Source organism: Schistocerca nitens, chromosome 1, assembly GCF_023898315.1.
Source record: "Schistocerca nitens isolate TAMUIC-IGC-003100 chromosome 1, iqSchNite1.1, whole genome shotgun sequence".
In the NCBI taxonomy this organism is placed as follows: domain Eukaryota; kingdom Metazoa; phylum Arthropoda; class Insecta; order Orthoptera; family Acrididae; genus Schistocerca; species Schistocerca nitens.
The window spans coordinates 1,094,605,513-1,094,620,649 of NC_064614.1; the positions used below are offsets into that span (position 1 = coordinate 1,094,605,513).

The window sequence follows — 15,137 nt, forward strand, 5'->3', positions numbered from 1 at the left end:
GGGACCACAGCGCTCCTGAGTTCTGTCGGTCCTTGATGTTGCTTATCTTGCGCATGGACTACTCAGTTTGTATATTTTGCTTATTTTTTCATAGTTCCACACAACTCCTTCCTGTTTTCTCGATTGATCTGTGTTAAGTTTTTCAAGGTCTATCCACTGCGGCAACTTATAACTAAATCTGAGGGGGGTGCGATGGGGAGGTTCCCTTGTAAGAAAGAAGGGCAATATCCCTACAACTTTACTGCTGATCGCGAACTGATACAGACTGACCATGACCGGAAGCAAACATACTGCCATTTGTTTACAGTTGAAATGCCAATAGTATTGCAGTACATGTGGTACAGTAATGAAGCGTGGTTCCACTTGTCATGATACGTGAACTCACGAAACACACGTTTATAAAGTAGTGGCAACCCAAGGTATGTAAAGAAAAAAGAAAAAAAAGAAAGAAAAGAAGGTGACAACTGTCAAGCAGTTGTTGAAGCATCCGTCCATTGACGGGAGGTGGGCGTGTTCAGTGCATTGCCACAGCGACGCTCTGTCGGACCAGTGCTTTTGGACACCACTGTCATCAGTGAACTGTACCAGCATTGTTTCATAAATCTGTGAACCACTTGGATGACGACGATATCACACTTGTCTGGCAGCAGCAGTACTTAATTTCTAAAACTTCACCCCTGCTGACTTTTTTTTGTGGGGTCACCTTAACGGTAATGTGAACAAGAACAAACCACGCAACATCGACGATGTGAAAACATCCGACGTGAAATCCAGCCAGTCACGCCAGATTCTCTGCCAGCAACATGCAGCATCGTGTTGAACTGTGAGTACAGGGTGACTTCGTGGTGGTATTACAGTACTTCACGAATGGTGTAGATGTGTGAATGAAATCAATTTGAGGCAAGAGACCCTGATCCGGAAACGACAGAGCAGAAACATAAGCGAAAATCGTTCCGATACCTCTTTTCCTGCAAGCTCTTTGGTTTCCATATTTTAGTAGGAGCCAGTATGAATCAAAACCAAAAAAAAAAAAAAGACCAGTTGCACACACGGTCTCTCAACTGTATACCTTAGGAGCTATCATCGCTTGTTCATCTCTGTAATTGTGAAACACTTCTCTTCTACTGAACTAGTTCAAATGGTTCAAATGGCTCTGAGCACTATGGGACTCAACTGCTGAGGTCATTAGTCCCCTAGAACTTAGAACTAGTTAAACCTAACTAACCTAAGGACATCACACACATCCATGCCCGAGGCAGGATTCGAACCTGCGACCGTAGCGGTCTCGCGGTTCCAGACTGCAGCGCCAGAACCGCGCGGCCACTTCGGCCGGCCTACTGAACTAGTGCTCATAGTTCTTAAGGTATGCATTTTAGAGCCTTTGTTTACTAGACAATCTTTTCTTGTTTCTGGTCCATACTACCTCCACCCAAACCATGGAAAACGAAGAGGAGTTCTACTTTCACAGCTATCAGAACGATTTTCGCTTATAACTTTCGACTCGGTCGTTTCCGGACCAGGGTCCTTTACCTCAAATTCATGCATTCGCAAGTGATGATCTATTGATCTATCCACACTCCGTCCCCCCATCTCCCTCGCCCCACTTGCCTTTCCCCAGTTTGCAGTTTTCTATCAATACATCCAGCCTCTCCGTCATAGGGTGCTCTTTTACCGTATCCCTTCGTCTTCATGGTCAACTTAATACCTCAAGAATTGGGCCTCTTATACAATTATATTTCCTTGAAGCGCTTTTGCTTTGACACTCACGCTCGTTACAGTTGCGTATTCACGTACAAGAGCTTTTCGTGCGCTTTTGTGATACAATAAAGAGTTTGCTATGTCTACCTGAGACTACGGGCTCGTTGTCAACCTTACGACTTTAATGGCACACTTTTTTACTCCCCCCCCCCTTTCTCCCTCCCTTTCAACTTTTAACTACTTTAATTCTGGTAACGGATATTTACTTGTGAAATCGCACATGTTGCTCTTTGCAGCTACGCACATACAGGACCCGCAGGAGCGCCACCTGCGAGAGGCGAACAAAGGCTAGTGCCTCTATTCTTCACCCAGTCGGTGCGCGTCACTAGCTCTGTACATGACATACACTGCAGTGCCAAAGAAATTGGTATAGGCATTGGTATTCAAATACACAGAACTGTAAACAGGCAGAATACGGCGCAGTGTCTGGGGCAGTTGTTAGATTAGTTACTGCTGCTACAGCGGCAGGTTATCGACATTTAAGTGACTCTGAACGTGGTGTTATAGTCGGCGCACGAGCGGTGGGACATAGAATCTCCGAGGTAGTGATGTACGGCCATTTCACGACTGTACCGTGAATATCAGGGATCCGGTAAAATATCATATCTCCGACATCGCTGCGGACGGAAAAAGATCATGCAAGAATGAGACAAACGACTGAAGAGAATCGTTCAACTTGACAGAAGTGCAACCCTTCCGCAAATTGCTGTAGATTTCAATGCTGGGCCATCAACAACTGTCAGCGTGCGAACCACTCAACGAAACATCAACGATATGGGCCTTCGGAGCAAAAGGCCTACTCGTGTACCCTTGACGACTGCACGACACAAAGCTATACGCTTCGCCTGGGCCAGTCAACACTGACGTTGCACTGTTGATCACTGGAAACTTGTCGCCTGGTCCAACGAGTCTCGTTTCAAATTGTGACGAACGGATGGACTTGTAAGGGTATGGAGACAACCTGATGAATCCATGGACCCTGCATGTCAGCAAGGAACTTTTCAAGCTGGTGGAGGCTCTGTAATGGTGTGGGGCGTGTGCAGTTATAGTGAAATGGGACCCCTGATACGTCTAGATACCACTGTGACAGGTAACACGTACGTAAGCGTTGACACCTGCGTTACCCCAGCGCTGAAATCTGCACCAGTTTGTACCGGCCGTGGTGGCCAAGCGGTTCTAGGCGCTTCAGTCTGGAACAGCGCGGCCGCTACGGTCGCAGATTCGAATCCTGCCTCGGGCATGGCTGTGTGTGATGTCCTTAGGTTAGTTAGGGTTAAGTAGTTCTAAGTTCTAGGGGACTGATGACCTCAGATGTTAAGTCCCATAGTGCTCAGAGCCATTTGAACCACTTTTTTTTTGCACCAGTTTGCGGAAGAGTTGCACTTCTGCCACGGTGAACGATTCTCTTCAGTCGTCGTTGGTGCCGTTTTTACAGGATGTTTTTCCGGCCTCAGTGGTGCCGGAGATTCTTGAAATGGTCGTTCGGGAAAATCCCCACTTCATCGCTACATCGGAGATGCTGTGTCCCATCGCTCGTGCGACGTCTGTAGTACCACGTTCAATCTCACTTAAATGTCGGGAAAATCCCCACTTCATCGCTACATCGGAGATGCTGTGTCCCATCGCTCGTGCGACGTCTGTAGTACCACGTTCAATCTCACTTAAATGTCGGGAAAATCCCCACTTCATCGCTACATCGGAGATGCTGTGTCCCATCGCTCGTGCGCCGTCTGTAGTACCACGTTCAATCTCACTTAAATGTCGGGAAAATCCCCACTTCATCGCTACATCGCAGATGCTGTGTCCCATCGCTCGTGCGCCGTCTGTAGTACCACGTTCAATCTCACTTAAATGTCGGGAAAATGCCCACTTCATCGCTACATCGGAGATGCTGTGTCCCATCGCTCGTGCGCCGTCTGTAGTACCACGTTCAATCTCACTTAAATGTCGATAACTTGCCACTGTAGCAGCAGTCACCGATCTTACAACTGCGCCATACGCTTGTTTTTTTGCATAGGCTTTGCCGACCGCAGCGCCGTATTCTGGCTGTTTACAGACCGCTGTATTTGAATACGCATGCCTATACCAGTTTCTATGGCGCTTCAGCGAAAATACAGAGGGGTCCAAACAAATGTATCCACTGTTTAAAAGTCCATAATTTGCATTATAATTGACGGAGTTGTCTCATTTTTGGTGAAAGTGTAACTTAAGGTCCAACTTAAAGATATTACTGTAGGTGTACGAAATGGTCACCATTAACATCCGCACACAAACGATGCCGCCGAAATGCAGCAGAAATTACTGACTGCAATGTGTTCAGTTGGATATTTGCACATGAATGTACGATGGATTCTCGAAGTTCTTCCAATGTGCGTGGCTTTCGTCGATAAACTACGTCGTTTAGTGTACCCCACAGATGAAAGTCCAGAGGAGTTAGGTCTGGGGAACGTGGTGGATACTCCACAGCACCTCTACGGCCTATCCATCTTCCTGGGAGATTTTCGTCGAGATACGCCCTAACACGATTTTGGTAGTGGGCTGGGGCACCATCTTGTTAAAAGTAAACTCTTCTGTCTCCATACGAGTCTCCGATGGCAGATAAAATGGATGTCTTGAGCTTCTGAAGGTACACCTCACCGGCAACTGCGCCGTCAAAGAAGAATGGCCTAATCAAGCCCCGGTAAGACAACCCACACCACACATTTACTCCTGGCAAATTCACGGCTTTGTCTACATGGACGTTCGGATTTTCGGCGGCACAGTAGATGCAATTGTGGCGATTTACTGTACCATTGAGTTTAAACTGTGCCTCTTCAGACCACACAATCATCTCTGCAAACTCTTCGTCGTTGCGCACCATGTTAGTAAACCACTCGCAGTACTCCATTCTACGATCTGGGTCGTCCTCGTTATTGAGTGTAGCAATCGTCGGATGTAGCACATCCACTTTGCTGTCTTCAAAATTCGCCGAACACTTGAGCGACTCACTTCAGTTTCACGGGCACACTGTCTCACAGACTTCTGTGGTGAGCGAGTGAATTGTTGTAACACACGACGGGAGTTAGCTGGACTTGTTACCGTTACAGGTCGTCCAGATCGTTGTCTGTGTACATCTTTAACACAGCCTTCGGCTTAAAATTTGTCTCGAATGTGACGAATCGTTAAACGTGTCGGTGGCTCTGTTTGATTCTCATTTCGCCATTGCGTTGAACCTCATTAAAGTTTTCGTACTTAAAATACCACTTCAACACTGACTTCCTTTCATCGAATGTAAGCCTTGCGCCAGCCATGTTTACTCGAGTAACTAGGTGAACTAAGAACAAAACACTGACTATTTGGCGACTGTCATCTGACAAAACAAAACAACGCAATACAACGCTTGTGTGGTGATTGCCGGAACTACAAACTATTACACTACCAAAGATGAGACAACTCCGTCAATTAGTTTGCCAGTTATGGACTTTTGAACAGTGGATATATTATTTTGGAACCCTCTGTATACACCGCCACAAAAAAACGTGTACTTAAAATATGTCATTCTTCGACCTTACGCAAGCTGCGGACCCACCGGAAAGGAAACAGTTGAACATAACATAAAGAGAAACCACGGGGTGTATCCTACACTACTTACGCACCTGTATTTCTCAGTAATGAAAGTACACTGCTGGCCACCGTAAATGCAACACCGGGAAAGACAAGAGGTAGCACAACAAGATTTATTTTGTAGATAACATGTTGACCAAGTATCAAATGATTACGTTTACAGACGTCTGTGACATGTGGTTCCTGCCAGAATCAGTAGCCAGAGTAGCCGCCATTGTTGGAGATCACAGCTGCCACACGTCTCGGCATTGAGTCAAAGAGACGTTGGATGTTTTCCTGGGGTACAGCAGCCCAAGCAGCTTCCACACGTTGCCAAAGATCATCTGGTGTGGTAGCTGGGGATGTAATCTGGGTCACTCGTTGAGCAACCATGGACCACATGTTTTCTATCGGCGAAAGATCCGGAGAGCGAGCCGGCCAGGGAAGCAATTCAATCTGGTTATTGACGAAGAACCTTTGGACAATGCGTGCCACGTGTGGTCGCGCATTATCCTGTTGAAATATGGCTGTGGCCGAGTCCTGAAGGTAAGGAAGACAACTGGCTCCAGCACCTCGGATATGTAGCGCCGGCTATTTAAATTACCGGCAAGCATACTAGAGGCGTACGAGAGTAATATCCAATACCGCCCCATACCATAATACCCGGTGCAAGACCAGTGTGGCGGTGCATAATGCAGCTGTCCAGCATCCTCTCTCCACGGTGTCTCCACACTCGAATCCGACCATCGTGGTGCTGCAGACAGAAGCGTGCCTCGTCAGTAAAGACAACGTCATTCCATTCTGCCGTCCACATCCGTCTGTCATCACACCATTGGCGACGGAGACGTCTGTGGTTCTGCGTCAATGGTAGACGAAGCAATGGACATCTTGTGGACAGACCACTCTGCTGTAAACGGCGTCGAATGGTACGCGCAGACACTGGATGATGCGTTACAGACGCAATGTGCTGTGCTATGGTTCGGGATGTCACTGAGCGATCCGTCACTGCCATGCGCACAATTTGCCTGTCAGCACGTGCAGTGGTGCATCGAGGTGAATGCGATCGACCACGTCGGTCCGTCGTACCCTCCTGCATCCAACGGTCACATATCCGCATTACAGTTGTTTGGTTTCGTCCAACACGACTAGCGATTTCTCTGTATGATAATCCACAATCTCGGTAAGCCACTATCCTTCCTCTGTCGAACTCGGATACTTGATCAAAAGATGTTCGCTGTTGTCTACGAGGCATAACGGATCGTCTTGTGAAACAACCACAAGGTAAACACACGTGCCGAACGTACACTCGTCGAAATTGCCAAGCCTTAAATGGCGCTATGAGGTGGCGCCACAGGCGCGCGTGATGTGCGTCTGCGCTGAAATTCTAATCAGTTGCATATCTCATCGCTGCAAACCCATGGTGTAAAATTCACTTGAATCGGATGCTTCCTTCAGGGTGTTGCATTTACGGTGGCCAGCAGTGTATGAGATGTACAAATTTGGTTTCATTCCTCTTTTATTGACATTTTTACAACACTTTTCCCAGGATCTCTTAGGAGAGGGACACCTTGCATAACAAATACAGCAGAGTGCAGCTTCGGTGCTTCACTGTTACAGTCGCTGATCCTGGGCGAGAAGTCGTCGGTGCGCTACGTGACGTACCAGAACGAGGAGGACGAGGAGTAAGAGGGGCAGACTTCCGCCAGCTCGCGGGGCTGCCAGGAAGGGGCCGAGAGCTGCTCCCGCCGCCAGATATCGCCGCTCACACCCTGACTGGACTACAAGACGACGCGACTCCGGCACTACCTCCAGCCAGCCAGAGGACGGACTCCGCCGAGTCGGCTGCAGTGCTGCAAACAACGGCTCCAGGGACCCGAGAGCACGCTGCAGACGGCACGGGGCAGCCCAGTCCACCACTCGCATCTCGTCAGAGCACACTTCTACACGATTCTCACGTATTTCACGAACGTGACAACATCGCTACCGACGACGTCAACTTGTACAAGGGCAACACTCGCCTCGACGTACAAAACCCAGGCATCTACGAGATAATATGTACAATCGCGACATTCTGTTGCAGGCTTCTTCTTACCACTTACGTCATATACATACGTCTACGGTCTTATTAACGCAACTTTACCGAGACGGACGATTAGAAGACCTGCAATACTTCGGGCGAGGACCAAAGTTTTTTTCTAACTCAAAACTATCTATCATCCAAATGCTTGAAAGTTATTGTAGAGTATTCCATATTTTTTCAGCTTTGACTAACAAAAATACGAAAAAAGATCCCAAATATTTATGATAGATATTGTTGTTCGTGAAATTTGAAATTATTTTTTTATGGCTCTGTTGAAATATATAAGATAATTACCCACACATTGGGGGGCTTATGAAAAGTTAATTGATAAGAGTAAACGCATTATTTTGATACTCATTTAAACTTCTGTTGTATGTATTCATAATTATCCCCTCATAACTTATGCTGATGCTCCTTTCTCTTCGAATTTCATACTAAAGAGCGAATAGTTTCTGAAACAAAATGCTTGAAGAGAGTAGTACTTAAATATGCTTAATGCTCGAAATATTTTAGTGACTTTTGTTATATATTAACGTCAGTAATGTGATAACCCATCATTCCATTTTCTGAAGACAATCCTTGTATACGTAAATATTCTTCTTTTTCCTTCAGACTTCGTGATAGTTCATACAGCACTTTAACTGTTACACACATGTAGTCTATTCCTTTCCCTTCATACCGATATTTTCGTGCAGCAAATACTTCCAAAGCTACTCTACTTTAAACAGTTACAAAAATCTGATATGTTCTGTCAACAGAAATGACAAGTCGGTTATTTATGTGTTTACCTCAGTATTTCTCCAACCATTTTTCGCTTATGTTTGTATTTTCTTTCTGCTTACTTCCGTCTGCAGTCCCACAGTATTTTACATATGATGCAATGTTCCGCGTGGACTGTTATTAAATTTATTTACAGTTACGATTTCGGCCATTGTGTCATACTGAAGTAATAGCGCTGTGTGAATTACGCCAATCCGTATTTAGTACTGTTAAGATCACATCGTCCTTGTGTAACCTACATTTACAAATTTCATATGCGCGAAAAAAGAATACCTAGTGATCTATATAAAAGGACGTAACACTTCAGAAGGTAATTCTTATAGAGTTCATGCATGTAAATACTGCACTCTTATTTATAACTATGCGTGCGCCAGTTGCAATACTTGGTAAATTTAATAACAGACCAGATGGAACATTCTGGACTTCCTTTTTCTCCATTTTTTCTTTGAGAATTTTCTGCACATTTATCGTTTCATTGCTCCTAAACGTTCTTGTATCTACAATAAATAGATACAATATGCTTCTTTGAATATGACATCAAATTTAACACCTATTCGTTAAAATTAATACCCATCATTTATCACTTTAAAAATACAGAAGATTACTAATTTAAGTCGTAGCTGAACAAACGGTAAACATATCTTCATATCCAAGTTATTTCTGGGAGAAATAAGCTGCGTGAGGAACAATCACTCAAAAGTACTATAACACAAACCTCCGCTTGAAACAGTAGTGCAAAAGAACCTGAAATTGCATAGATTAGAGTAGTTACGAAGATGTACACATTGGAGCCTTAAAACAGGGTACACTACTGCTTGCTTTTGTAAGACGGTGTCAGTCTTTTAAAACGCTTCTTCTTTTGTATATATCCATTTCTACACTCTTATAAGTATACTTATTTTCATCGTTGGTATGGAATCTGTGAGTTCCGCATATTTATCAGTTGCATGCCTAAAGTTCACAATACCCAGAGAACACTCCTTTGTTTTGGCCAGGTACAGTTTTAATATTCTCCCTTTGTTATACAAGTCAAATAGCGGTTGCAGTGTTGATAACCGCTCAGGACAGGAGCCACCCAAGGATATCTAAATCCAGGAAACTAAAACACGGACATTCGTAATAGGAGTGCCGTTATCCCACGCGGTTCTGGATACCCAAATTCTAAATTTTGCTCATTAAGGACAGCGGCCCGTTATTTGATTCTGTGAATGGCTGCACAGAATCAGCACAGAGGGTTTTATTGTCGACTGTCCATTTCGGTACTTCGTTTCGGATATACAAAAATTTTTCGCTCTGAAGAAGCTTGAATGTTGTTGTATAAGGCGCTCCTATAAAAACACGCCCGAAAAAGACGCATTTCACTCTATTGTCACAATCTTTATAAGGCTCTTGTGCATATGTTAAACTGTACCCAATTTGAGACAGGCAGGTTAAAAATAAACGAATTTGCCACTCTTGTATCTATACTAAAGAAGAATGCACTTCTCATTTCGCGTCTGCGCTTTTAAACATTTGGCTATGGACGTTAAGGTAATCTGAGGAATGGACGGAAACAACGATTTCCCCTAGGAGATAAGATACACAGTATTATCGTGTATAGCTAACATAAGGTGTATCAACAAAAAAAAATGTTCTGTTTTGTGTATGCTGAATGTTGTTTTTATTAAGAACATTACGGTCGTTCTTCAGACGAGTTGCTCTCTGAGTAGTACTTGTGAACAGACAATAAAATGTCAAGATAAAACACACTTGCTGCAACAATAACGAAATTTATTCAATGATGCATTGTTTGCACGCAATGTAAAAGCTGGTATGGGTCCGAAAACAGTAAAACTGTAAATATAAGATAGTAACAATTGTGCCGGCGTGTGGCTTATGCTGCGGCCGGTTCGTATGTTCATAATCTTATTGATATTATTGTATAAATACGATGCATAACTATATTTACTATGTGTGATATGTAAACAAGTCCTCTTAAGGTATCCCCAACATCAGTGTTGCATTCCGTGTCATTTTAAGTGGAGTGCTTCAATTGCTGTATGATGTTCGCTGAAATGTGGTGCAAATAAATTGATAAAATGATAAGTCTTGTCTCAGATTTTATTCGTACCTCTCCATAAAAAAAAATGTGTCGAATCTTATAGAAAATAACAACAGTCTTATAAGTTTCTATTACTTATTGTCTTTTCGAGACAGGCATAGACAAATCTAAAGCAGACACGCAGGTCAGTATATACTTAAACCGTCCTCACCCATTTCACGGTGTAGAGGACGTCAAAAGACTCCATCTCTGTCTGTAGTCTGGGTTAGTGCCTCTCTCACCCACAATCCTTACCTTGCAGTACCACTTCCGCTCCATTCGCCCACAACTTTCTTGGCTATTCTCCTCCTTCCTTGCTTTCTACGCCTCCCGTCTCGGTTAATATTAGCAGGCGGAATTTCGATCTTTGGTGGTCATATTCAAACCTATATATACGTTCAAACATACATACTCGTATACATATAATAACAGATGCATTCGTATAGCAGATAGTTAATATATATATATATATATACAGTGTGTAATGGATATAAATGCAGATAATTTTATAATTTTATATATGGTATCTTAATATACACAAACATCAGGTGCTTGATTGTTTCTTCTCTGTGTCAACCAGTCTTCCCAGAAACGCGTCACAAACTTTACGACCTAATGTTTTCTTCATGGCTGTAAGTGCACCAGGACTACATCTGTCGATATAGACAAACCATTTTGCGTCCACTGGTTCACACTTCAAAACCTGACCTGCTGCCCAGGGGAAAATATAAATTAATGACTTGATCTTGCCACGCGTTCTTGGAGGTACTTGCCAACCTAAAAAGATACTACCTATCGTATCTACAATTGTTAGTATGCAAATGACGTAAATAATACTGTAATTTTGTGCAGTACCTTGTCATCAGTCAGTAATAGAAATATCTGCACTTATACGAATTGCATCCTATATATGAGGCTTATTCGAAAAGTATGGGCCATTTACCTACGAGGGTTGAATGAAAAGTAATGCCCCCACCTTCACTAATTTGGTTTGAATGGGAATATTTTAATAAATCGAACGCAGAAATAATCCTTAAATGTGATCTTTAATTATCAATATTCACTTTTCCACATAATCATTAGCCAATTTGATACATTTCTGTCAACGATGAACAAGTTTTATGAAGCCGTCACGGAAGAAGTCGACACTCTGTTTCCGCAACCACAGTCTCACAGTTCTCTCAGCGTCTTCATCAGAAGCAAAATGATGTCCCCGCAGATCGTCTTTCATTATCGGGAACAGATGGAAGTCAGACAGTGCTAAATCTGGACTGTATAGAGCGTACCGTACGGTGGTGAGATTCAGTCTCTGAAGTTCTGCTGTGGTGGCACGTGAAGTGTGTGGTTTGGCATTGTCATGCTGCAGGAAAACATTTCCCTTTTCCTTTCGGATCCTTGTTAGCCGTCAATTCAGAGTTCGTGGCGTTGTGATGTAACGCTCTGAATTTATTGTTGTTCTACGATCAAGGAAATCAACATGGATAACACCATCTGCGTCCCAGAACACTGTGGCCATGATTTTTCCAGGTGAGGGCTGCCTCTTGAATTTCTTCTTCTGGAGCGAGTCTTTGTGTCGATATTCCATAGACCGACATTTCGTCTCCGGGTCGTAATGGTGTACCCACATTTCGTCTCCTGTCACTACTGAATGGAGAAAGTCGTCACCTTCATTCTCGTAACGCGAGAGGAGTTCCTGGCAAATTTCAAGGCTGTGGGCTTTCATTTCAGGAGTCAGCATCCAGGGAACCCATCGTGCACAGATCTTCCGAAAGCCAAGCAAAGCAATAATGTGACCCACACTTTCTTGTGTAATACTGATTGTGCTTGCAATTTCTCTCTGAGTGATACGACGATCGTCCTCAATCAATCTGTCAACATTTTGCTTGTGAAACTCAGTGGTTGCTGTGACAGAACGTCCGACTTTTTGTTTGTCATGCAATTCAGATGTTCCCGCCTCAACATCTTTAAACTTACTCGCCCAACGACGCACAGTACTCACATCAACACAATCACCATAAACTGCTTTCATTCTCTGATGAACCTCCTTTGGGGTGGCACCTTCTGCTGTCAAGAATTCAATGACTGCACATTGCTTAAATCGCATTGACCGACCGTCTGCGCAGGTTTCTATACTTTACACTGTAACAACACAACCGTTCAATGCCAAGGCTTCCCGCCAACTGGAGTTGTAGAGAAGAGGCTACGGAACAAGCCTGTACCTGCCGCACACCAACGCTGCCAACTGTTGAAGAGTTACGAAGGTGGAGGCATTACTTTTCAGTCAATCCTCGTATATTTAAATGTTGGCATCTCAAAATAACTTTGCACTAATGTAGCGACATAGGATTCTTTGTCATGTTCCAGAAATAGTTTGACTGAACAATGGCTTCGAAAATCGTTGCTCCTGCCAGTTGCAAAGAGCGCACTATCGCTCGAGTTTTGTACGCAAAAACATCTACAACTGCTGAAATTCATGATGTTTATGAGGTTAAAGTACTTAGTTAGGGAAACGGTTGACAATGGCGTCGAGGCTTCAAAATGGCGGTATCAGTAAGGATGGCGTAGAGTGAAGTGGCAGCCCACTGTGCAGATCGTCGAAATCGAGCAACGAGTGGACCAGAAACTGAGACCTGATCGGCGAACGTGGAATAGCACTTGGGCTGATGAATTTCCTCATGTCTAATGAACACAGCATTTACACGACTGTCTCGGACAAGGTACTATATCGTAATCTGTGTACAAGGTAAGTACCACAAAAACTCACCGACCAACACAGAGAATAAATAACTGCTGGTGGACGGATGATTTTGGATACTTGTCGAATAAATGGAGTTATTTCCTTTCCAACATTGCCAAGACTACGAGGTTTCCCTAACAAATATATTTTTATGACTGAATGGGCCTTTCTTTTCGAACACCCCTGATGTGTAATTGGTAACACAATTTCTGATATTGTATCTTTTGTCTCTAAACGAGTTCGAGACGAAAATTGATGCTTCCGATTTTTTGTGTGAAAACACTTAAAGCTTTTGAAATAAAACAACCTTTACTTTCTACACCTTTATCCTTCATGTCTACATATCAATTTCGGAACGTATTAACTGTGGCGAGGAATATATTTCTCCCAACGCGAGACTAATTTGTGGAAAGTAGTGGGATAACCTATGTATCAGCCCACTCTGCATTTCTGCCAAATTTATTCAAGATGGCAGATCCAAGATGGCGACGATAGATATGACAATATCGCAATGACATCGTCGCGAGAAGTTCAAATTTTGGCGAATAATAGGTGCTACCTCCACTAAGATAACCCCTCACCTCCCCTTACGCTCACTCCCCCGCTCCCCAAGAAAATGGCAAGAAGCTCAAATTTTGGTGGGGAAAAGGGGCACTTGGGCTACCTCCAATAACCTAAGAAAATGGCGGGAAGAGGGTCACTTGGCCTACCTCCACTAACCTCAGTCGTCCGACCGCCACCTCTTCCTTGGAATAGGTGGCAAAAGAACTCATCCTGTGCAGGGCTGTCATAGGCAGTAGCTCCATCCAGAGTGTACACCATGAGGCCTAGAGTCCAACTGACCTCATCCCACGGCGATCTGGGGGTAAAACAGCGGGAAAAGGCCTCAGCCTGTTCTGGACTGCTGGAGATAGGAAGGAGTGCACTTTACTTATTTTGGAACAATTTATGTCGAGACGGATTTCGCGTAGTTAATTCATTACACTGATACAAAACACCCCTTCTGACGTGCTTGGAGCCACAGTATACAGCCTACAGACCTCCAAACTACTCGTAAGTCACCGAAATAATGCAGTACACTGATGTATAGGCACGAAGACAACTCGTAAATTGTCAAAACAATGCATGTAAAACGCTCTGAAAATACGCTCAGTAATTGTGAACTTTCGAAATAATGCATTACACAGCATACTGACCTGCAAACTACTCGTAAATTACCGAAATAATGAAGTACACTGATGTACAGACACACAAGCAACTCGCAAATTGTCAAAATAATGCATGTGAAAGGCTTTTCAAACACACTCTCTAATTGTAAACTGTTTAAATAATACATTGAGGCAACAGACACGTCCTCTAGTCATGAAATTCTCAAAAAACAATGCATACATATATAATGCTCTGCCAACACGCTCACAATGCTTAAACAGCCGAAAATAAAGCACTGTACAAACGCACATTGTATGCCAAAACACTTTCCAACTGCTATCAACCGCAACATATCAGTGAACTATCCCTGCAGAGGTTCCAAGGTACACATGCCAGACAACACACACACACGCCTCTGAGCCATGCGCACATGTTTTCTATTGCTGGCGCAATGCCTTCTACCTGCGGTCCGGTGAAGACCTAATTGCCGAGCGACTTACCATCGTAGGCACAGCTAAAAGGTTCTCAGTGTTATACTGACATCACATGGCTATGTAAAGAAGAGCAAAGTCTACCTCTCGTAAAGTGCCACAGAAATAGTTAACTGTAGCTTTTGTAGGAGCTTTCGTGATGACTCAGCTTGTCTGCTTGGAAATTTTTGCCCTAACAGGAGCCGTTCACAAAAATAGCCCATACTAACACCGAAATCATTGTTCCTGATGGTCCTGCTTTCAACATAGTCTCACAAAAAGTAAACGTTCTCACCACTGCGTAGAGGCTCCTAAGTCCCAACACAAAGGATGTGTATGAGTGGAGCATTCTGAGTGGCTCTTACTGAATTTAGCCGTCAAACTGCTGCTGCTGCTGGTGCAGAAGCACTGTCCAACATTTTTTACTGCAGACAAGACTTCCAGCAGCAAAACTATTTTCTACAGATCGCCATATTGCACTGACACTTAAACCCTGCAAAA

The 15,137-nt window shown here is 43.8% G+C and overlaps 1 protein-coding gene across 1 annotated transcript in view; it reads left to right on the forward strand.

Annotated features, from left to right (window-relative positions):
- Window positions 1-7,170, forward strand: part of LOC126198673 (synaptic vesicular amine transporter) — an 857,338-nt gene extending 850,168 nt beyond the window's left edge. Inside the window, exon 13 of the mRNA XM_049935169.1 lies at window positions 6,958-7,170. Coding sequence (XP_049791126.1) covers window positions 6,958-7,026 — 69 coding nt within the window. The 3' untranslated portion in view covers window positions 7,027-7,170. The remainder of the gene's footprint in view (window positions 1-6,957) is intronic.
- Window positions 7,171-15,137: the final 7,967 nt, after the last annotated feature.